General features: G+C 35.7%; 1 protein-coding gene across 1 annotated transcript; it reads right to left on the bottom strand.

Annotated features, from left to right (window-relative positions):
- Positions 1-14,482: 14,482 nt before the first annotated feature.
- LOC144442976 (chondroitin sulfate synthase 1-like) lies at positions 14,483-18,802 on the bottom strand. Its single transcript, XM_078132350.1, has 4 exons — positions 18,334-18,802; positions 16,846-17,028; positions 16,124-16,311; positions 14,483-15,796 (listed from the first exon to the last, which is right to left on the bottom strand). The coding sequence occupies exons 1-4, from the start codon at positions 18,800-18,802 to the stop codon at positions 14,483-14,485; spliced, it is 2,154 nt and encodes a 717-aa protein (XP_077988476.1).
- Positions 18,803-26,174: the final 7,372 nt, after the last annotated feature.

Genomic DNA, 26,174 nt, shown 5'->3' with positions numbered 1-26,174 from the left:
CGAGTTCTTGTGGAAGAGACCTTGTTGTTTGACAGCTCTACGACTAACTAACACGTATTGAATAACACACGTCTAGTGACTGTCTTCTCTGTGGACGAGACAATACTTTGTAATTATTAATTAATTAATCAACAACAATGTCATTAATCTATTCATGTCCTTAATTATTCATTCATTATTTTAATTTTTCATTATCTGTTTCACACACTATCCTTTTAAAAGCCGATCAATCGTAAAATTGCACATAAACAGGTATAGACGCCTATTTTAATGTGGAGAATCAATGGGGTATTGACATGTTAAAATCGTGTCTTTTAAAAATCGAAGTTCGGTGAAAACTGAAGACTGAAAAGATTTTTAAAGTTTTCATCTCGTTAGATCATTAGCAACTAAGCATGAAAATTTTTAGTATTTCACACAATAAACGTTCATTCGTCTTTCATGTAGGATTGAGAGGTCAAGGATAAACAAACGTTGTCGTACCCAGTTTTAACAGTCTCAAGTTGAAAGTGAGGGTCGGCTACAAAAAAAAAACAAAGGAATCGCCCACTTTTAACGACAGGGTTCGGCCACTATATATGTTGGTCATATTATCTCTGAGGTGCTGTCAGTTATAATACATTGTCTCAAAGATTATCTGATTTTGCCGCCAACAACTTAAGTGAAACATTGGTAATCAGGAGATTTAATTACTTTCTTGTAATTATATATTTTTAGAGTAGATGTAGTTTCTTTTGTAGTCTACGTTGTGTTTCTTGCTTCTTGTTTCTTTCAAAGGTCAAAACAATATTATTCTATTTCTCTTTTCACCTACTACTAATGAAAATTGCAATAAATGAGTTTGTCCGCCGAATGTGAACAGTACAATTAAAATAACAGCATAAAACGCGGAAGACTGACATTTGTACAAAGTGAATGCCAGAATAGCTAGAAATTGCGGTCATGAACTTACACGTGCGTGTACATCATGTGCTTTCGAAATTCTTATCAGAGACACAATCATAATCAACCATCCACATGAACACGCACACACACACACTGAGTACGTACGCACATGCATGCATACATACATACATACATACATACATACATACATACATACATACATACACACACACATACACACACATACATACATACATACATACATACATACATACATACATACATACATACATACATACATACATATTCGAGAAATACTCAATATAAAATTCTGTAAGACGTAAAAGAATATTATTAGACAGTTATAAGATCTAGCGCTAAACAGAATAGTATTTATCTACATAGTATTAGTAAAATTCTTACATTCGTTCACGTATGTACAATCTCAAAAAAATAGAATATTATTTATCAAACCTGTGAGGTGTGGAAAATCTCTTCAAAAATACAATGTAAATAATGAGAGATCGTGATAATTTGTTCGTTATGACAACGAATGTCAATCTATGTCGGGTATACGATTCCTTCTACGCTCAAAACATGCATAAATAAGTATTATTTTTGCCCTGGGACTTTGTTGTAACAAGTATAACATCCAATATTTCCAGAGGACAACTCGTTAAAATATTTGTTTCTAAGCTAGTCAAGACACAACATAATTATATTGAAGCCTGGATTGGACCTTGGACATAATACAAACTGATTTTTTTTAATACCTCGTATTTCTAAAATTCATGTGGAGGTATTTCAATTTTATAGTTGTCAATTAAATTCAGTTGATTTGCAAATGGTGTATATAAACGCATTGTGATGAGACAATACACTGGCGGTCATAGTCACATATCTCCTGAACCGTATTTACATTTCCATTCAGCATTTTCTGTTAGTAAAAAACAAATATATAAACACACACATATTTTACAGATTAAGGACGGAATTTGATAAGGCGAAAGTTAACATTCTTAAATACCACATTGCCCCTAACAACGGACTAATGTGGCCTGGTTTGAATGTGAATGCGGGTGTATATATGAAAATAATAGTTGGAGATGCAGTTGTATAATGAACATCATCAAGTCATCGTCGCAAAACGAGCCGTAGTATTAGTAGGCTCATGCGCCTCGTATATAAAGTTTTTACTTAATATATGTACAAAATAGTTCATAAAGTATAAGCTAAGCTACTGATGTAACTCCTGTCGATAACGGCGGTGTCGGAATTGCCTTCTTTGTTGCCATGGGTTTAGACACAGGTATATCTGGCTCATCGTCACTGTCTCCGATATATTCCATCACGTAATTTCCGTGTTTTAGTGGGTTGATTGGAGATCTCTTCTTGGTTTTACGGAAGGTGTATGCATCCTTGTAAAGGGTAGCATCCGCAAAAGCATCGTTATTGTCCTTGTCTCTTGCTTTGGGTCTGAACGGTTCGCGACGAGCGACCGTTTTCCGATCAAAACTTTGCTGGTAACTGGTCGGATCACCGCCGAAATTTTGCTCTGGTTTCTGGTAGGGCAGTCTTGACGGGTTCATTCCCTTTTCTGGTCGATGTCCGTCGTATTGTTTAAAGTTGTCAGAGTATCCCGTTTTGTGATGAAAAGGGCCCGGGTCTATCAGTGGACGAGACTCTGGCTTCACAACGCCAACCTTTTCGAGTTTACGTACCGGTAAGGCCACATTGGACGTTGTCGTCATGTCCATCTTGCCCTCTGGTTTCACGTAGACATCAGGTTGATGTAGTTGTGGTAATTTGACGATCCATTCTTTGTAGTCGTCTTTACTCGTGGTGGCGCCTTGGAACGGCTCTTTGGTGTTCAGTGGTTCTTGTGCAGGTTTGAAGCTTTCTTGTTTCGACAGCTCTTTCGCCACATAATCGCTTCTGGAAGTTGTTATAGATTCTATCTTGGGTAGAGAGGTCCTTTCACTATAATTCTCTGAACCTTTTCTGTAAAAAACAAAAGAGAAACGTAAAATACATAAGATTATTTAAACACATTTGCTTCCATGGTAACTGATTATGGCAAGAATTCAACTGTTTCTACTCATTAGCCCGGTGCGTTTATTTATAGTTAGTTGATATGCCATCGCTCGACAAATGAGACCCCGTTTACTTTTTGTTTTGGTTGTATGAATTCATAAATTAGAAACCATCGAATATCCAAATTCACAGTTTTTCGATATCGTCAACTCAAATTATATTAAAGTGGCACAAGCTGAGTTTATAAGATTTTTAGTCAAAGTGAAAATACTTACAAAAAACTTCGAGTAAACTAGTCTAGTATAATGTAAATGTTGATGCATGCCTTACAAGTTGTGTACTGGTATTGTTAGAACTGCTGATTGCATAGTAGGGACTTCCTGTACATTTTTGGTACGTATAATAAATTACGTCATCAGATCGTCTACAAGTTATATCCTAATACTAGACTTGAGTTCTGTTAATTGCAAGTGATTGTTAAGTATACACCAGTAAGTAGAATACTGTGAGTAACTTTTAATATATGCAGAACAAAAGTACAACCCAAAACATATAAAACTCAGCTTGTGCCCCTTTAAGAAAGGCAGACTTGTCATTACCTGCCCTGACCTTTCTCATAGTAGTATAGCAGTACATTGCTGTTACTACTGTACTTATCAAGGCCAGAACAGAAATGTTTCGGGCGATTAGAACATTTTATAAATATTTACAAATTAAAAACCACTCTACTCTTACAATATATCCGCAATACCATTTTTCTACAAGTTGAGTCGTACAGCACATTTAATATGACATTATACACAGTGTGGAGTATTCCGTGTACTATGATTGATGCGACTGTTCAAACAAGGAGTTGGTTACTCGTTGAAAGTAGTAGGAAGATGCCCTCGTTCCCAGGACAAAAAAAAGTCGAAACGAAACGAAAATATACGAAAGGAAATCGAGGTTAACAAAGCAATTGTGCGTATTCCCGTATCAGATTTTAATCAGATTGGAAAGATGGGTGCTATACTATGTCAAATAAGAAGTGATTCTATAGAAATCCGAAGGTATTTTAGTGGAACCAATACAGTTTGCTTTTAGTTCCTCACCTGCTTCTTCGTTGTGTTTTCCCGGACAATCTAAAAGTTATGAAGTTATCACCATAGCTAGTCGATCCATAGAATTCGCCATTTTCTTTCGTTCTTGGTCTTGGCGCGAAATTCTCCCTTGGAGAAAGCTGTTTCTTGTCATAGTTATTTTGGTAGTTGGTATTGCCACCAAACATCTGTGTGGGTTTCTCATACGGTTTCCTACTTGGGTCCATACCTCGCTCAGGTACGTGCCCTTCCCATTTTCTAAAATCTTCCGTGTAATTGGTTCTATCAGCGAACGGACCAACTTCTGTCCACTTACGATCAGGCGGCTTTGTAGCTACAAGACGATCTATTTTTCGAGGAGGGAAGTCCTGCTTGGACGTTGTCATGGTATCTATTTCGCCACTGGGTTTGACATACTTGTCGGGTTGATGAAACATCGGTACTTTCACTTCCCATTTTTGGAAATCAGAATTGGCCGTAGTTGAGCCGTTGAATGGTTCCTTGCTGTTGAGTGGAGTTTGGCTTGGTTTACAACTTTGTTGCTTTCCACCCTCCTTTGCAGTGTAGTCACCCTTTGTTGTTGTCAGACCTTCGAATTTGGCGGGATTCATCCTGTAGTCATGTTTCTCTTTCTTGTGACGACTCGGAAGAGGATGGGCAACGAAATCTGACGTATGGGAAGTCTTGTCTTCCATCTTGTCCTGCGACCAATTGAAATTTTCTTCTGGTTTTTTAGGTTTACGTGGTGTCGCTCTTTTAGGTTGATACTCGCTTCTGAATGTCGTCTGCTCTTGTAATGGTTCCGTAGAGGGTACATATTCGTTGTGACCCCTGATTATGTCACGTTTGCTGAAGGCCCATTCTTGATAGTCCTCTAATAAATTAAAAACATAAAAAATCATACATTGGTCAATGAAACGCGTCCACAATTAAATTCTACATTTATCTCACATGACTATATAGAAGCACCCTCTTATGATGTTAATTGTAAAATATTGTTTTTCATACATTCAGAGATATTAAAGAAATAAAATGATGAAATGTTTTCTATTATGAAGTAACGTCCCACAATTATGTCCCAGCTATCGAACATTACTCTTAGACTGTTGTTGGTCTAAAAGAAAACAAAAATATGGTATAATACATGCAAATCATGATGTACCTTGTAATGTAACGAAGGGTTTGGGTGTCGGTTGGTCGCACCCCACCGGGGGAGGTACTCATCTAGGAAAGAGATTGGATGTATTGCTAGCAAGAGAAAATCCCTACTCCATTTCAGAAGTGAACAATACCAAATTACCAATCCCCTTTGAGACAGCACATGGTCAAACAGTAAACCCCTTTGGGCGATACATACTATCTTGTCTATACATAGCTTTTCAATGGGAATATCCCCCTCCAAGCCCCAGGCAATTAAGTTGTTCTTTGTCACATTGTCACATTTACAGTTGTAGATGGGCAGAAAGCAATACATAGCGGAAAAACTCACGATAGTTGCCAAATCTACATTAAATTTAAATTTAAAATTGTGTGCCGTCTCAAACTTAAAATTCAAATTTAAACACAAAAAAAACAAAAACTGTCAAAACTAAGCCTAAACAGTAAAAGTTTTTTTTTTAAGTAAAAAAAAGAAGAAAAGCAAAAAAGTATCATCGATGTGTCTTTCCGATGCATACGTTGGCCATGGCTTAGGTAACCGTACTTCTAAAACTGGTGAGGCCAAGCCGACACTATTTCAGATTTAAAAGAGATGTGAACCGTTATAGTAATCTTGAATTCAAAGTGTAGTGTACTGTTACATTATAATATCAAGATGAAGTGATCCGATCTCAAAACCTTTGGTACTGTTTTGTGACATTTCCCCCCTAGTCAAAACCTGAGCCCTGGGCGCATTCAAACACGAAGACAATACTATTAAAGCGTTTCTTTTTACCTTTGTATGTTGGATTAGCGTTAAATTTAGGAGCATGCTTCATTCCGAGTGAGTCCGAATACTTAATGTAAGATCTTGGTGTTATTTCCTTTTCAGTAAAGTCGTTACCATACGAAGTACGGAGATCCATTGGTCCGTGTAAAGCTTCGATCTCTCCTGATCGTCTTATGGGAGAAGGTTTCTCGACAGGAAATGTCACGAAGTCTTCCCTGTTAAAAAAAAACAGCAAAAATATAATTAAAACAGGATAATTTAACTTGAAAAACAACAACAAAGAACAAAGGGGGAATTTATGGACGGGTGGACATTGATTAGTGGAAGCAAATGTTCGCTGTGCATCATGTATAGGTCAATTGGTTTATAAGTGTTGGTTGAGCGATTGGTTTTCACACATTTTGGGGTCATTTGGTAAGTTATGTGTTTGGGTCATGAACTATTGGTGATATCCGTCATTATAACGGATGAAAGAAGCAGGAAATTGCAGAATACACAACAACAAATCACACAATAAGAAGGGTGCATAGTCCAGTTGTCAAACTTTGCATTAAATCATTAACGGTGAACCGGTATTGATAAAAAAATGACTCTAAATGTATTCGACGTGCCTACCTTTGCGTTGTGGAAAGTTCCATAGCGCCATCATCGGCTACAAGGTTAGGAATAGGTTTGAAACTTTCACTTTTACCGACCACGTCATGACTTTTGAACGTACTGTTGTACTCAGTCACTCCTTTGAAACGTCTCCGACGACCACGTCTGCCTTCAGCCTGACTAGCACCACTATAACAAAACGCAAAAAACAATCATTGTTGCACATGTAACAATAAAGTGGCGTACACGTAACTGACAATTGGAGCTAATACATTCGTATTTACTAAACATACAAAGCGTGCAGGTGTCGTTGGGATCGATTCAATCTGACTTTGTTTCAACCGCAGTACAAAGGCTTCGAGAGACGCATTTAACATACCGTGAAATTTTGTGGTACCTGTATTTACTAGAAGATCCTCGAAGGCTAAATTTCAATTAACTGGTCTATGTTCACGTTCTTCTTTCCGTCACAGGATACGACTGGGTGCTGAAAACAAACGTTTAGTTTGAACACGTACACGCCCCCGCCCCCCCCCCCCCCCCCGAGCATGCGAGTTGAGGTTTTTCAAGCGAGGCTCTTCCTCGGTTCACAAGAGACACATATTTGTTACGTCTACACGCACACGGTGCTAAATCACGCCCGAGGGTTTCCGTGTTCTGCGGAACATCTCTTTTGAGTAAAAGTAGATGGGTCAGTTATTTCAGTCAGAGTTACATGGTCAGTTGATCCCCATGACAGGGATGGCGCCTAAAGGGTGCTGTCAACTCTCTTACACGTAGACACATATGCTATGATATATACATTATACAGTGAAATTCGCGGTGTGAGTGTATAGCGCCTAGGAAGACACGATATGCACGTATGCATCCGATCTGATGGACATTTGTACATGTACACGTCTGTACCGTCGTCTGTCCCTTGCTGTAAACAATGAAGGCATAATATACTCTGATACCATCACGAAAGGTTTTATGAATATATGAAGAAATACCACGAAATCTAGTCACAAATGGGTTCCAAGTGAAAGAGCAGACTGTTATCGATGAATCGAAATTGATGAAGACAGAGTGACCTTTTTCAAACGATAATGAATGATCATACTTATTGCATGGTTTGAGGTGTAAAGGCATAAAAGTTGTCCATATATACGTACCTTTCACTCCTACTGTTTTAGAGAGAGAGAGAGAGAGAGAGAGAGAGAGAGAGAGAGAGAGAGAGAGAGAGAGAGAGAGAGAGAGAGAGAGAGAGAGAGAGAGAGAGAGAGAGAGAGAGAGAGAGAGACCGTGTGGTCTGGTATTAATTCAAGAACTTAATAAACGTTGACTTATCGTGAAAGGGGAGATACATCTTAGACAAATCTGCCTTTCATACACTTGTCAGCAATGGCTGAATAATCAGAGTATTAAACTGGGATAATCTATCTTACTTCTGCATTTCTCATTTAGTTAAAAATAACTATGCTACCAAAGTATTGTGAAAAAACACAAACATTGCAACCATCGTTACACATACTGACCACAGACTTATCGTACTTATATGTCGTAAACTTTACTCCCTCTATTTGAATAAGATAATAGTTCGAGTCGACCGAGGAATTTTCTTGAATGACATATTTTTTTGTTTACCTCAGTGCTGGGTGGAAATCGAACAACCTTGCGGTTTCAACGGTTGGAAGTGCCTACAGCCGGTATTACACCAGATGAATGCAGGCTTACATTTATGCGAAATCAAATCAAATATTCCCGTATACCTGTAGTGCTCTGTTCTAATATTTTACATATAAACAAGCTTAAATCTTAATTTTTCAGATGAATGGCTTTATTGGCGTTAAATATGTGCAAAGAAAGGTGCGTAATGCAGTTAAGGACTTAACGCTACCGTGTACCGTTGTTAACAAACAAGTAGTGATGTTTGTTATTTGCGTACGTATAAACCCCTAGATGACCACGTACAGACAGAATTGTGTGTTTGATTCCACACTTTTTACCACCAAGTCAGAGTCGATAGAACCCTTAATCACACCAAACAACTTTTGTCTGTGTTCAAAAGATCTCGACTTGTTATGAAGGCTTTACAAAAGCCATCGAGCATTAAAAAGTGTTTGTCTTATAATACGCTTGTTTTGGTTCTATTTTAGATTCCTATGGTAAGACAGTGATTGTTCATCGTGATCGGCTTATCTGAATATCGACAACTTTCTTTGTGGCTTCAAGAATCAATATATGCAAACATTTCTACCAATGCAACTAATTTGCGATCCATGTATCTTCGACCATGTGACTAGCGTGAACCACCACATTGATCGCGCCAGTGACGCCGTGACCATAGTAACGGTTGCTAGCAAGTTATCAAGTTAATTTTCAAACATCTCACCGGCATAAAACATATATCTAGATTTAGTGACTCTAGTTTTGACACTGCTTGGTTATTTTTAATCATTCACCGTCTTTGACAACTTCGGTATTTGACAACGATTCCACTTGACATATGGGTTGAAAGAGAGCAAATCGTGTGGCCATTTTGGATTTGAAGTTAGGCTGACCTTTAACCTATATCTGATACATTAGGATTTTAGGTGATGTTATTAAGTTGATTAATCTCTATTAGCTGAGGACGAATTCCTTACTGCTTCGATAACTATTCAGACGACTTGATGAAAGGGCTATTTTATGGTGTACGTCTTAAAACGTCACAAATAGTGAGAATGGACAACATGAAGTCCATGAATACATTTCACTGCCCTACCCCAAACTTGGGGCATAAAAAAATTAACAGCTAGGCATACATATTTGAAGCTACATGAATGCCAGTCAAAACGGCATATTCATTATGCAACGCTTCTATATTATTAACATCCCCCGAAGAAAGGACACCACGTGCAAACAGAAACAGTAGCAAAGAATACATGAGAAAATATCAAAACACGCCTTTTCTTGAAGGCAGATACGTGTATGCTGTTGATACCCGGATATTTACAAAACTTAGTCGAAAAGCGTGATTAACGGACCCTTTTGATGCCAAAGTACGACCGCCGGGTGGAACCCACAGCAGTTTAGGAACTTTGAAACACGTACGATCGAGTTAGTGTATTGTAATGTTACCGGCAACATTGTGTAATATGATCATGGTGTGAAACACGTAAGGAAACAGGACACTAATCGCTACGTTTCAACTCTTCTCAACTTTCAGGAATGGTTTTAAACTTTTCTCTTTTTTCTGTTGTCCTGACATCGTATTACTTTGAGACCATAGGTACTACCCAAATTAGAAAATAAATGTACAGTTGGTACTCAAGGCAGAAAGACATTGTGAATATTAACTACAGAGAGATTTATGAAGTAAGAGATATATATATCTTCGTACACAACTGGTGGAGCTTCGACGTAATTCTCCATGTAATATTCAAAGCAATTCAAAGCCAATTCTACGTCGATTCGGTGTTATGGGCCTGACAACAATGGTAGAAGACATTTTGTATTCGTTGTAAACAAAAGATTGCCAATGGGTAACTGATAAGAAGTCAACCATAGATTTCAACTGTACCTGCTTTGCTGATTTTCCATTATAACCACTGTGATCTGTCAAAATTAACCAGGTACAGTCTTATCACTTCACCGCTGGATTTGAAGAAAAGTCGTACCTATGTTGTTGCAACAGGTGGTTGGTGGTGATGTTCTCATGTGACGTGTATATACAGGACCATCAGGCTGGATTTTCAGCTGAAGTTGAGCAGTTTTTTCTCTACAGTCAACTCACAAATTATATCTGTTCCCTTTGTTCTAGACTACAATCGTCAGCGCATACCAGGGTCTAAATGACATTGATCAATTGTTCTAAATATCGATTTTGCTGACAGGCACTCTGCACAGTCTATTTGATATATGCACTACGCCCCCACTGGTGTCGTCATGGCGACTTAGCCGGGTACCTAACGCGATTACAAGGCTCAGCACTCCACCTAGCGCTGGTCAAACAGTAACACCTGTGGCTTGTGGAGTCGTAAATTATCTGCATTAACAATTTTGGATCGTCCAGAGACGAAATAAGCAAAGAATATTCAATGTCCGCACAAGCACGTCACTGTCCGCAATTGCTGATATACGATGTATATGTAACAATTCATTTGCTACAACCATGGATGTATACATCCATGGTACAACAGACATCGTGCATATCATTATACATGTATATGTTACAGTAGCACATCGAAAGCATGGTCACGAACGAGATAGTGAACACACAGACATCTCTTACATAACTGAAAGACATTTAATTTCGTGAAATAGTACCAATTCGAAAATTCAAAACTTCAAGGGTGACTTGACATTTTTCATTTCAAGATATACCATTTTGCAATATTTGAATTCGCTTTAACTTGTTCGTAGGATATCATTCAAAAATGATTATGCACTCTAGATTAAACCAGATATTTCATTTGGTTAAAACTTGAAGGTGTATCATGCACTTCAATAAGTCTGTTTAATAGTTTACCATCGAAGGTCATACGTCCGGCGAGGTAACTACTCTAGATCTGACGAACAGTGAACTTCCACGTGATGATCGAACCATGATCCGTTTATTAATGACAGGTGCGCTATCTGACGAAGATAAACAACTTAACCTACGCCGATAAGTGACAGAATTAAAGCGGAGTCACTTGTCTATAACGGACAAATTAACTCAAAATAATGTATTCTGCTAAGCCATAGACGTCTTTCTCCAACGTCGATAGTTAAGCGTTGTTATGCAACGTAAAGTAGCAAACTTTATTAAAGCTAAATAGAATGTACACCAGGCAGTGTGTTCTTCAACCAAAGGAGTATATCTTTCCAGCTCCACAGCATTTACTTAAAGGATTTTTTCTTGTTCATTTTCACTCACGGACATGGTTACATGGGGTTGTATAAACACAGGTATATTTAGAAATTCTATTACACGCTTTTGACAATGTGTTCCTTATTTCCATTCTTGTTTGTGCCTGTGCCACTCTTATAAACAATAGACGTATAAACGTACAGTGACTACTTGTACACAGAAAAATGACGTCAATAGATGTTGGTATGCCGTGTTTTCATGTACTGTGTACTACTGTATGTTTGTGAGAGTCTATATATATGTATATCTTACTTATTAACTTGTTTTTCGTAAACAAAACAATCAATTAAGTTTGGACGCCCAATGCTTCTAGTTATGTGTAACGTGTTACTATATCGAGACCCTGTTTTCGGCTAAAATCAGTATACAAAATAAGTACATGTATATACATAGCAAACCAAAACTTGTTTGCAACCTCAGACTACTAAAAAGACAGTCTGTCTCTATAGTGGTCTGAGTTGTAACTTGGCATCAACACAACGTACACATCATGTCGTATCTATGAATGTATACAACATAGCTACATGGAAAGAACGTGGTTATCTAATTTGATGTATTTCACAAAGTTTCAAAGAGGACATAGTACCGATGATGGTCTGTTGATCAGAAGTTAACTTAGATAGATAGAGAGACGAGACAAAATTTAAAAAAATCAATTTACTGTAAACAAAAAAATAAAAAAAACATCCCTTCAAAAACTCCGAAGAAATTGAATACTTTCCAAGGTTCTTGTCTAATTTTACTTATGTTGTTTTCACCGTCGGATTTGTCAGTTTTTGGACCGATCATACATCAGCAATACATCAAAGGTATTGATTAATTGTAAGCTCTAGTAAATTGTAGTATATACTATAAAACACCTGATTGTCTCTACACTTAGTTCCACAAAGGTCATAGACAGGTCAGGCAGATAGACAGACAATATCAAACTCAATTGCCGACTGTACTAACTTGATACTCTCACTCCAGCGTTCTACGTTTAGAAAGGTTTCGTATTTCAACCTAAGAATTTAAACCCACTGTATTAGAATACACAAGCATATCGTTTACCATCCAAAAATGCAAAAAATTACGAATATTTATTATTCTGTGTGATATTTTATTTACATTGAACTTATATAACTCGGTCTTTAAATTACGACAGCAACTAACATTCCATGCACGAACTCCCCAGCTTGTTGTCAGCCATTATTCATCTCATCGACAACTTGAAAATCTTTCTTAAATTAATTATTTAGAGGAAGAATCCGGGAGATGAGTCTAGGTGTCTACAGTATGGTGAGTGTTATATTACTTCCGACTATAACGATGTACGATGATCATTGAGAAAGACTCGGATGAATACAACTTAGAGAATTTTTCATGAAACAGTTTTCGATTTTTTCCATAGTATAGAAAATATGCAGAATTCTGAGGTTTCTCAGCGTTTACTGATTGATTTTTCAGATACTCGAATTCCATAGATAGATAGATAGATAGATAGATAGATAGATAGATAGATAGATAGATAGATAGATAGATAGAAGATACATAATACATACATACATACATACATATATATACACATACATACATACATACATACATACATACATACATACATACATACATGTTATTACACGTATGTATACATACATACATACACACACATACATACATACATACATACATACATACATACATACATACATGTTATTACATACATACATACATGCATACATACATACTTACATACATACATACATACATACATACATACATACATACATACATACATACATACATACATACATACACATATAGGTTAAGTGCCTATTTCAATTACTTCTCGGAGTGTATTCTTATGGTGGAAAACATGATGATTGAAAACCAAAACTTCCACTTTATATAATAACGTCACTAGAAATGAGCAATATCGAAATTTGAAATGAAAGAAGTCTGAGCACGAAAATTAGCGTAGCGGAACCTTTCACTATCGACTAAAATAAAACTGAACATTTTGTCAGACAATTTAGGACTAACGTACGCCATTGATACTCATTTAGCATGCTGTACTCCAAGTCTCACGAGATTAAGATTGGACTAATGTTAGCCATTGATATTCATTTAGCATGCTGTACACCAAGTCTCACGAGATTAGACGCATGTAAGCCATTAGTAAATCCACATACAATTTCGTGGTGGGCAATGTCAAATATATAGCTACTTATTACCCTTACTCTATCTCTTTATTCTGACTTCAATTCCCCCCAGATCTATGATAAGATATTCACTCGTGAATTCACTCACATGAACCTTTTAAACGAAAAACGCCAGAGGACGTAGAAAATGAATCGTTTAGTGAACTATTGGTGGGCAAATGGAAATAAATGGGTATTTGAAATAACTGCAAGCGACATATAACGGGTACAAAACTTAAGTTCTGCCGTTCTCTCTTCCCCGTTTAATTAAAGAAAAACGCAATGCCACTGACTGACACATGGGTTGGAAAAAGTTGAAATAAATCGGCGAATGAATAAATACAAACGGCACAAACAGACACAGTTGATATACGGTCGCTCTCACTTGACCATTGCAATTCAGGAAACGGTTGAATCGTACAATTCGTTGATCAAACATCAGAATTTCTCATTTAACCGTGACAGTTTATGCATGGTCATTGCACCCTTATAAAATATTCAGAATCCATGCACACCCTATTGAATAAATCTCAATTCTTGGCTACAAATTGTGCAGTGATTAGGTTAATTTAATGGTAATGAAATATATTGTTAACATTGGGTGGTGGGGTGGGTGGTAAATGAAGACTCGAAACAGTGCAAATCAGAATCCTTTGATACTGTAGAAAATATACATGCATATGAAATGAGAGGACATAGAGAAATAGTTTCAAGCCAGGTAAACGTTACTTCAATTGTGATATACATATACTGATGTATAACTGAGTTCACAGTCGAAGAAAGTAATTTCAATATTATTTATTACAAACACAACTGCGTCATCATACAAACAATAATACGGGTAACACGAAAATAAATCGACGAATTTGATCAGCAAACAAGGCTACGATGTATCAATAAACACTCAAAAGGTGTCTCCGACTTTAAAATGTTCATGCATATGATTTACGATTTCTCTGTTCTGTATGCATTTCAACAGCTGTGATTCTGAAAGGTGTAACTTTGAACAGTCTTCGTTCAAAGATCTAAATACATCTTGGTCCGGAGCGCGAAGAACTTTCAGATGACTTGATTTGAAGAAATTTTCAATCCCTACAACCGATTTCTCAGCACTGTTTAGTACTTTAAAAAGATCTTCATGAAAAACACACAGAACATCTCTATTTCTTGAGTCCCAGAAACCGTTCTTGTTATCTTTTATATCTCCTAAAGCGTTTTGATTCGTGAAATATTGAAAAGGTATGGGATTATAAGCTTGCTGGCCTTTCTTTGTCTCCATTTTGCATCTATCCAGGAATTCCTTGTTGAAAGTCACATCCACGGGCAGTATAACAAGGAAAGAGTCTGGGCTTAACTCGTTTCTAGAAAGTTCAAGTCCCCAAGAAATGGAATACTTTTCATCTTCTACATATATATAGCGAAGGTATGCCTGTGGATACTTGTGTTGATACAGCGATAGCAAATCTTTACTACGTAACAAATTACTGGGCGAGTTATCTCTGAATAATATTACCAACAATGAAACATTTCTAGCTTGTTCTTTTAAACAGCATTTTTCAAGATTCAGCATGAAGTGTTGAAAGTTGACATCATTTTCTGACAGAGAAACAACGAAATTCATTTTTACATCTGGTACAGTCTTAGATGACATGGCAACAACATTGCCAAGATGGTGGTCGATATCAACTACATATTGAAAGTTGACATTACGGATAACAACTTTGTATACAAATGATTGACACCTATAGGATCTTTTCCTATAAATGTCAACTCCTGTATTATACTTCGCAAGTCCCGGCAGTGACTTTTGAGCTTCATTTAAGATATCATGTAATTCAAAATCTGAAGTGTGGGAAAACAGAGGATTATCGCTAGTTAAATTAACGTCACTTCCTAAGTATTCCCAAATTGTGTTTACTTCCGGACCCTTATTACACGAACCATACAATTCTTCGTCTTTCATAGAAGATAATGAAACATGAGAAGAAGAGAATGTGTCCAACAGTTTATCCATATTTTCAATTTTCGTGATATACTTTTCACTCTGCTGTTGAAGTTGTTTTAGTCTAAGTATACTGTAGTATAGGTGTACATGTTTCAAATCGTTGACGTCTTTCACCGGGGAGATAGACAGGACTTCTTTCAAGAACAGCTTCTTGCTTAAATCGTCACCCAGATCACCGTCACTTTCCTTCAGAGTATAGAACAGTCCCTGAAACTTGATTTAAAGTACACATATGAGAAAGAAGTTATTCTGTTTAATCGTAGATCTAAAAAGGTTGGTATCTTTAATTGAACCAGATAAAATATGCTGAAAGGTCTAACATGATATGAGAACGTTACGTGTTGACCATTTTGTAATGTATTTCAAGAGAAGGTTCAACTCGGAAAAAAGTAAAGAACCAATGAGAGAGTATGAATACACGAGACTGAATTCGATCAAACAAACACATCAAGTAGTTCAGAAATGTATATCTCTAGAAATTATATGAGTACGTTTAGTTTATCTTCGCTTAGTTTATGAAATATTCAACTATGTTCTTACCTGTTTTGCCTTGGTACAGTTAACACCAGCGTACTTTAAGATACATCTACCAAGTTCTCTATCACCCACACTGTTGTTACCTTGTTGAAGACAGCTATCTAAGTACGGACATATTTGTTGCAAGGTTTTCCTGCTGAGAATGATACCAGGACTACCAGTGCAATACGATTCTTTGCTGTGTCTGGAACCTATGTTAAAAAGTGAACCACATGTCATTGAAATAAATGATCAAACATTACAGGCTGCCCTCACAGGTTTGAACATTGTAGCAATGGTAACAGTTTAATTTCGAGAACCTATTCATGATCAGTAATCACGTGCACGAAACTGTTAAACAAAGGACAGAAAGACACACACATATATACACAAGAGAAAGATTATTAATTTTACTGAAAGATAACAAATATGAAAGCAATTTAAATGAAATTCCGATGGAAGTCAAAATGTTTCAAGTATGAAATCGTACATATGATGCAGATATTGATGCTTGAACGTAATGTATATCATGGCAGTATATGCAATAACATAAAGAACATTAAATTATATATAAAACTGTCACCATTGCCCTTTTATAATAACTTGCTAGTATGAAACATTCTGAGTATGAGATACATAAAAAGTAAGTAAAATTTAGGATGACAAAAGTATATTCAATTATTGATAAATTTAACAAAGGAGCTCCTGGGTATATATTGGGCATCTTGTTACATATTGTTGCTTACCCATGTAGAGAACTTGAGAATTGTTCAATGTCTTAAGAAATGCTTCCATCGCTATGTAGTTAACATAGACTTTACAGGTTGGTAAAATCACAAACCAACTATACACGTCGATACAGCGATAGCATATATCTTTTAATGTCATGACAAGTTTTGTTATATTCTCGTCAGCTCCACCATTGATGTCTGTGAATAGAAAGGTTGCTTTGTTCAACTAATGCGATTTTGGAGAAAATTAAGAAGTGTTGTTCGAAGATATACAAAATGATTCAAAATACAACGTAAATATTGATTTCTGCTATAGCACTGATTGAACCTATCAAATCCAATAATGTAAGAGGGACAGTTTGTCATTCCAATTACCAAATTGTATGGTAATTCAATTAAACAGTGAATTACAAAAGTCCATAGGCATTTGATGTTTACAGTTAAAGTAATTCCGCCTACAACTTGAAATCTGAATAGAGTCTGACTTCTAAACATAATGATTTATTGCCACTTGAATGAAAGTTCCCATTAACATTATAATCTGATGTAATGTATATCACAGCGATTTGTTTCCAGTGATAATGCATAGCCAAATGCACGCAAAACCTTCATCTTCTTTGACAACCCATTAACTCGGTCCACGCTATGTATAATTAGGATAAGTGACTCTGTTGAACTCGTACACGTACAGTTTGATATTTCAAAAGATTAATCTACCTAATTCAATTTATACAAACTATGCAGCTTTGTTGTTATAAATTGGATAGACAACTTTTAGTTACCCAGACATTTCTCTTACACGTGTCTTTCAATCTTTTAAGTATTATTTCCTTCCGTTGGTGGCCTGTGTAGACCTCCCATTATTTCTCAGGGTTTATTGATGTATAAACTACCGTCTGCGACTCCCGACTTTGATCTGGATGGAACTTATTTAATGCTTCTTAAAATTTGATCTTTATAAAAGCAACGTATCGACGCCATGGGCTGATAATTTTCCACAGGTAGGATTGTCACGATTACCATAAACTGTTTTTAGTGAAGACAGAATTTCCTAGTCAACAAAATCGTTTTGGGGTGTTTTTATTATATTTTGGGGGGTTTCCAAACAAACAAACAAGAAATCATTTGAAACCAGTTTACATGCCCTCATTATTTGGCTTTGAAGTTTCCTTAAGTAGTAGAAAAATTTCGGTGAATTATCGTTACTGTTCTACATGGCAATTAAAATTTAATATCAGTTACCATTCACATCAAAACCCGTCACAGGTGCATGGAATGTTTTAATGGTCCAGAAACGTGTTTCTTTTAAATTGGTAACTGAGATATTCCCTACCGCATAGGCTCATCATTTGACAACATGACTACTCATGATTTTGGATAAACTGATCTGAAACCATAATGTTCTGCTCACTAATCATCAATTTGGCATTAGATAGTGTCAAGTTAGATATACCAACTATTTCCAAATTGAAAGCATGTTTTTTGTCGAAGCAATTAGCTCACCTGGCAGCTTTATCAACGGTAAATCAGTACCTTCGGGAATTTTTCCAGCTGTGCTAATGAACATGTGGTAATCTTCCAAGTGTTGAGCCCATGTATCCTTAATAGCCTGTCCCCAGGTAGTGAGCTGTGAATAGTCAACAATCACTGCAGTGTACATCAATTTACGAAGGGATAGCTCATCGTACGCAAATCTTGGCACTGTTTCGTACTGCCTACCTTCACTGATTTGGAAGGTTACGTGTTTCCCATTTCTATCACCTCTTTGTATTGGATCATGGTCAGTTGATACGTCGTTTTTTAAATTTCTATTGTTCGTCCATTTACTCGCACTAGCAACTTCTTCACTACGATGGATAAGGGCAGATGGCTGCTTTCTCCTACTCCTTGGCGGTCCAAACAAAATTAAAGTCCCGGATATTAAAATTCCGATGAAAAGGCCACCGACAAATGGTACAAAATACGGCTTCATCTTCGCGTACATAACCACAGATAGAGTACATCTACCACAGGGGCTTTTATAATCTTGCCTTGGTAGTGCCCTATAGATAACTTTTACCTGGGGTAAATACGGTTTAACGTTGTAGGTGAAATATTCGCTGCTTAAATTTTAATTATTAGGCGTTTATCTTAACTGTAGTTGTTCTTCCAATGTACTTCTGTCAAATCTATTATTGAACTAGAACATGTGATGACCATTTAATAACTGCATTTGACCAAATTAAATTTCTAACCTTAAACACAGTGACATATAGATTGAACAGAGCATAGGGAAAACTCGAATCCAATAGTTGCTGCAGATGAGAACTAGAAATCCTTGTAATGCGTCTGACAGTGATATCAGCTTCCGTCTATTTATTTGATGGGTTTTGTTAATACCTTCGAAGCCAACACAGAGAGAGCTGAATTCACGTAGCACGTGATAATTCCTGGTGTGTATCAAACGTATGGTTAACTAGAATTTCGATCACGCACATGCAGCATAGTAGATGTAATACCGTTGTGACTTGGCCTACTAGAACAGGAAGCAATACAGTCTTGCAATATGAGATGGATTTGAATCGGTACAAGCCGTTCCGAACAGTCACATTTGTTGTGCTTGACAGGATTGTGATCTCCCCGATCCCGGTCTGCTTCTAGAACTACGCGTATCCGCGGCCGGGTTTTCGTTATTGCTCTACTGCTACTTCACCAGTCACCAGCCACATCAAAACGCAGACTGTGACGTCACAACTCGGGGGCACGTAGCATGGCATGGCGGGACTGTGATCATGCTACACATGCAGAAAGTGTTGCCATCACAACTTCGGAAGGCAAGGTAGGAAGTCGACTTTAGCTTTCGTACACAGATTCATGGATATTAGACAATTAGTGAAGCTATACAAACACATCTTTGGACTAGGTCATATACCGTTTTGAATGTTTGGCTTTCTGCAGTTGTGTGTTTCGTTCACACACCATTTTCCCGCCTCTTTGAAAATGTTTGTGCTGTCATGAAGGTAAAAGTCAATGGATTTATCCATTTAATTTTGATCGCGACGTGTGATAAACGGTAAACTCTGGTTGATCTAAATTGAAATCGGAAAGAAATTGAAGTCATACTCTACTTTTACAAGACAACGTGAAAACTCATGAATCAATCAATAATGAAAAGTAACCCTTACTGCCTTAGAAGTATTTTACTTCTGACAGTCTCTATCAGACAGCAGAAATCTAAACCATTGTACAATGGTAAATGGCATGGCATGTTCTGAACAAGAACAGTGACGTGCTCATCAAATGTACAAACCCATCAAATAGTATCTGAATTGAGCTACTGCTGACGTATAATTTATGTACAAAATGTTCAGGAAGCTTTTACCAACAGAGTACTATAGTATGGTCATCAATCGCTAACAGTGTAAGTCTTTGACCGACACTATTTCTTTTTAACCTTATTAAGATTTCAATTGTCCATAATGAAGCAATAAGATGTATCCCTGAGAAATGGATGACTTTCCACGCACTGGCTCCAAATGTTGTTATCCCCTATGATGAAATTATAAGGATTTTACTTCAGTATCATAGCTACAAATTAGTTTACAACAAAAATATTGAGTAGTGGAATACTCATGTGGGCCTGTGTGTTCTGCTAATGGATTGTGGTTTTCATCTCAAATATGCATGATTATTCAAATATAAATTCATATTTGTATTTCTATTCATGACTAGGAAAAAAGTCGCTGTATGTGACGGTAAATCTGCATACCTCTATCTATAGATGTAGTGTGCATAAACATCAGAGCCAGACAAGCATTGAATTGGCAAAAGTGATATGAGGCTAGCAAAGGGAAAATTAGAAATATGAATTCAAAACAAAATCCTTGACTTCAGCTTCTACTTTCCAGATTGATTTGCAGGTTATATGAGGCTGCCTGTAAATATTTCATTACAGAATATGGCTAGTAACATTTAGAAAAAAACACTTGAAATGCATTTTAATGTTTCCATATTGTCTATTATGTCAAGGGATTGTGTTAATATGTTTTGGTCCATTATGCACACAAACTGGTTGCTGGTATTGTAAAGTACATTTTGTTTTATTGAAAACCATGGAGATGGCAACAGTTAGGATATTATGACAAGATACTCACCCTCTTTTAGATTATTAGACATGGTTTGTGTTCAATTATTAACCATGTATGATATATATGCTTGGATGAATTTAGAGTGAAGTAAGAAAAATCTCAAATTCCACCCAGTTGTTTGATTTATGTTGGAACCTTATGGTACATTGATAATGAAGCATCTGATGTGTAGTGGCCGATGATGATGAAGTAGGCTGTGTTTGCCGTGATCAATCAAAGTAAACTATAAACCATTCACATTTTTTCATATTTTGACTATCGAAAGATAAAATCTTTCATGATTTGAGTGATAAGCCAAACAAAGGATGAAGTATGGAAGTGTATTTTCATAAAAGGATGCAGTCTCTTAGAAAATTCTGATCCATTTTTTACAAAATGATGTGAAGTATAGAACCTAGTCCAATCAGAGACTGGCGGCTGTGCAATAGACCAACACAAACATTAGATGTGTGTGTTAACAAGACAGCTGTGCTTATTGATTCATGCGATGAAATAAACATTCTGCCATAATAAACTGGTCAGAAAGAAGAGCAAACAAGGTCAGTCGTGTTAATATAAAATGACAAATAGGAGTCAGTTCATTTCTGTTTTTACACTAAATACAGCAACATCTTTGGTTAAATGCCAACCTTCCTGAACTCATTAGTGTCAACACAAAATACACATACTATGAATGAAATACAACCTATTTTCTCAATTGTGTTTATTTGAACTTAAAACTACAGATCTGTGTAAATAGATAAATGTATCACCCAAATATTAAGGCACTTAATTTCACATATACATATTGAGTTGAAATGAAAATATCGCAAGTATTCAATAATATCTGTTCGTGTTTCTGATATTCACATTTACAAATGCTTTATACAGATAAGCAAACAAGGCTTTACAAAATGTTGATATGGCTTGGAGTCATTGACATGGAAAAGAATTTAAAATATTCAAGATCTGTAATTTTTGCAAAATATTTGATGTCATGGGTGCACGGAAAGATTCTATTTGATCAAATATAGCTGTCCCTTAAACGGTTTTCATTTAGGAAATAACCTACAGATATATGTATGACATCTGTGGAAAGGAAGATTCAATTAAAATGAAAATGAGCATCACTTTGTTCAAATGGAACCATGTGCATTTTGATTACCTTCTTATCTGGTCTATGGCATCATTCCAGTGGGATTCAATGGATTCACAGAGATGAGGCTGCGAGTGCTCTATTCATTGTATTCAATGACAGTTATGATTATGATACTTGAACAACATTTTAAGAAATATTCAAAGCTTTTAATGGGGCATTTTAGTGGTATGTGGGTATTAACACTGTAAAAAAAAATAGACAAAAAACAGAATGTCCTTTTAATAATGCAAAAACACAGTTCATCCATTGCGTTAAATGGAGCTCTGGAAACTTAATCATTTTGTGATCTGGCACATAAATTATTCACTACCTTGGTACATAATGTATAAATGTAAAACACACACACACAAGCAACTGAACTTTGATTTCATAATTACTCCGCAACACATAATGATAATGAAAAAGATCATGTCAAAAAGCATTGAGTAGTTCATTTCTGACAGAGATTTAGTATTTTTGTCATTTGCAACATGAATTTATAAAATATAGTTATGATATCGCTAAACAGCTATGTGATGCATATTAACTTCTTATATTTAATATATCATAGGGATGATCGCACAATGTCACCCAAGCTCAAAATGAACTTTGTGCATTAGGGGAGGGGATCTGGCGTTTGAATTTTCTAACCAAATTTTGAAAACGTTCACACCTTCAATGATAAAAAGTTCCATGTTTAGTACTGAGATATTGGTAAGTTGATTAATATTTACTGCTAATGTGATGTTACTATGTTTTATATTGTATTGATTGTAGTGGTGTGACAGCTACAATTTTCATCATGGTTTACATCATAAACACGTCGATGTTGCACTTGTGAACTTTCATTTAGGGGGGAAGGGAAGGGGGATTTGGCCTAGTAAGCTTGTGTGACATTGTGCAGTCATCCCTAATATAGCTATGGGTTTTTTTTAATGCCATAATGAGTCAGATTCCCTGGGGTATGGCATCACTTCACATCACGGACCATTTGGGGATTGGAAATTTTTTATTTTGCACTAGGTATTGAAACTATAACAGTCAGGTCCTAGGTAAAGCAGCAATGTATCACCAGCGCACGTCACATCTATTGCAATACATGTTAAAGTTACATTCACTGAGTGAGTGAAATAGATATTTAGATTTAGACATTTATTTGATATGTGTAGGGCATATTCAAAGACAACAGTAATATATGTCAACACTTTGTGCAAAGGATGACAAATACAATATGTGACACCACATATTATTTGTTTCATGTTTTATTTTTGAGTTTACACTCAATTGTATGTCAATGGCAGGTTAAATATGATGCAGAAATTTCCCTTGAGTTTTTAGATTCACTGACTAGGAATTAAATGTTAAATATTAGATGTTCCAATATCATGTTTACTAATGTGAGATGATAAAACAATACATTTTTTTTATTTCCTAAGACTGTACCTATATAATTACATTGTATGGATATGTGACTGTATGAGAAGTGAGGTAGAGTTTCAGACCACATATTACCCAGTTGTATTAAAATTTTGTAGATATAGAATGATTTCTGAAATGGGAACACTTTAGTTCTTCCTACTTCTCTTTTCAAAGGCCATTGTCCAGTATGATAAAATCATGTGCAATTCACAGGCAAATTAGGCACATACATTTTAAAAGGCAGATTGTGTCAGACTTCAGGGTTTGAATCATTCAGATACTAGTACTGAAAGTGTTGTCCATGACTAGGAGCATAATGTGCAGTTTTTGAGAGTACTTGTGGACTTGCACTTCAGTGCTATACGTATCATGGGACTATTCTTTCCTGTGTGAATACTTGGTTTCTTCAAATTTAATTTCCCTGATGGCAATTCACATCAAACCTGCTTTACTGACTATGTACATATTACACTCTGTAAAACATCCATTAGGTCAATATTTAATGCCATTTTTACTGTGAGCCGGTGTATGCTGGATAATTTTCTCATGACATAGTGTTATGAGCAAACTGTACATGTTATTGAGATGCTAAAATACAACGTTACTGTATAATGGGATTTGAATATATTTTCGGAACCAAATCTTTGTTGTCAATTGTTCAGATTTACCATCTACAATAGAGTTTCCTGCAAATTTCTCTACACATTCATGTACTTTGATCTGTGTGAGTTTAAGTGATCCTTGAATAATTCATTGATCTGTGACTTTCATTCCTTTGAGTCAGTGTATATATGTATATGACTCAATTTCTCGTTTATTCACTATTTTGACAGGTGAAAATATTGTGTCAGTATATACCATCACACTGGTTAGAGTAATGGGTATGCATTATATCGCAGATTTGCAACTGAAGTGTGAAAATGTGCTGGTATATTACTACACTGGGTATAGGTATAGCAGATCTCAGTTGGAATGTGCAAATGTGGAGGATATACCTCTGTGCATCTTTATGTTTTGTAAAATGTACTTACATGAGTTCCATGTCTTTTACCATTACTTTAAATTTCTATTGGGTTTACATATACATGAATTGTGTCACACTGGAGCAAGTAGTGTATATGCAATATAGTAGATCTCAATAGGATAATTGATCAAACTGACAATGGTTTACGTGATGGTTGACTTAATCTTGTCTCTTTGTCTCTATTTGAGTTGAGATGATTTATGTACACATTCTCTACTCTTTGTTTTATCATCACAGTTGTCATCCACAGCTCAACATTGCTTTACCATCATGTACAAAGGTATCTTCTCATAAGTTAAAATTGTAGGTTTTCAATATTGTAATGTAATTGTATAAACACATTCTCACTTAAACATATACATATGCACACATTATACTGTGTAACTGTGTGTGTATGTATATGTATATGTATATGTATGTGTCTATGTACGTACGTACGTACGTACGTACGTACGTATGTATCATTTTATGCATGTACGTACATACGTATGTATGTACGTACGTGGAGTACTGTATTTGTGAAATCCTAGTCTTTACCAACAAATTTCAAATTACAGCTTAATTGTTATATCATTTAGGATTTAGGCTTAAAAATTACTTTATACATTTATCATTTCTTCTTGTTCTATTTCTCTGATTAATCTGTCTTTCCAAGATTAGTGGTAGATTAATCAAGTTTCCAGAATGCTAAAGTTGAGTCTGATATATTCAAAGATATTTAGTAGATTTCAACTCAACAGAAAATTCAATTGATTGACTGATAAAACAGAAAAAAATGTAAATAACATATGTATAACTCTTCTAATGCTATATTGTATTCCCACACACAAGAGATTTATTACAAATGACACAAATTATCATATTTTACAACCATAAATAATACTATAAAACAGTTATTATGCACTAAATAAAAAAGGCTATAACAATATTATAGGCCATCCCTAACACATTTGTTGACCTTAATAGTAACATTTAATACAAAATATATATGGATTTGTTCTGTAATTCTCCAAGGAACAATTAAAACTCAGTCAGCCTGCTTCCTTGAATCAACTCTCTTCCAGTTGACAGCTTTTATTTGACAATTGGATTTGCAAGACCTAGTTTACTTAAATGTGGGGTCTTTAAATAACTTCAGGTAAATGTGATTCAAGATAGAATATTCAAATTTCCCAAGAATATTATGTGAATATGTCTTTACTCTGCTGGTGCACTTTTAGTTTACCCAGATTGATTAAAACTGAATTGAAAACAAAAATTCAAGTGAGATTTGATTTTTCCCAAAAAAAAAAAATTGTTTAAGAGCTAAAAAAGAACATTTACCAATTCTTCAAAATGTAAAAAAAAAGTTTGGTTTGAGAATTATTCAAAGATTGTATGTTCCACTGAAATACATTATACTTTATATGTAATACACATTTACTTATATCAAGAATTTATCAGAAGTCTTCAATTCTCCAGAATTTTAAACATATGTATGGTCAATTATCTTTACAAACTGGTTATGAATCATTTTTTTTACAATGATGGATGGATCATATAAATATGATTTATATGGAAAAATTTTAAGTTACACTTTGACTCATTAAAGGAATACAGTTCCAAATATATGCTTTGAATAACACAAAAAAGTATATTCAAACCCTCCAACTCTACA

This window comes from Glandiceps talaboti, chromosome 12 (assembly GCF_964340395.1).
Source record: "Glandiceps talaboti chromosome 12, keGlaTala1.1, whole genome shotgun sequence".
In the NCBI taxonomy this organism is placed as follows: domain Eukaryota; kingdom Metazoa; phylum Hemichordata; class Enteropneusta; family Spengelidae; genus Glandiceps; species Glandiceps talaboti.
The sequence above is the reverse complement of the archived record's forward strand: the minus strand, read 5'-3'. Positions and strand labels throughout refer to the sequence as shown.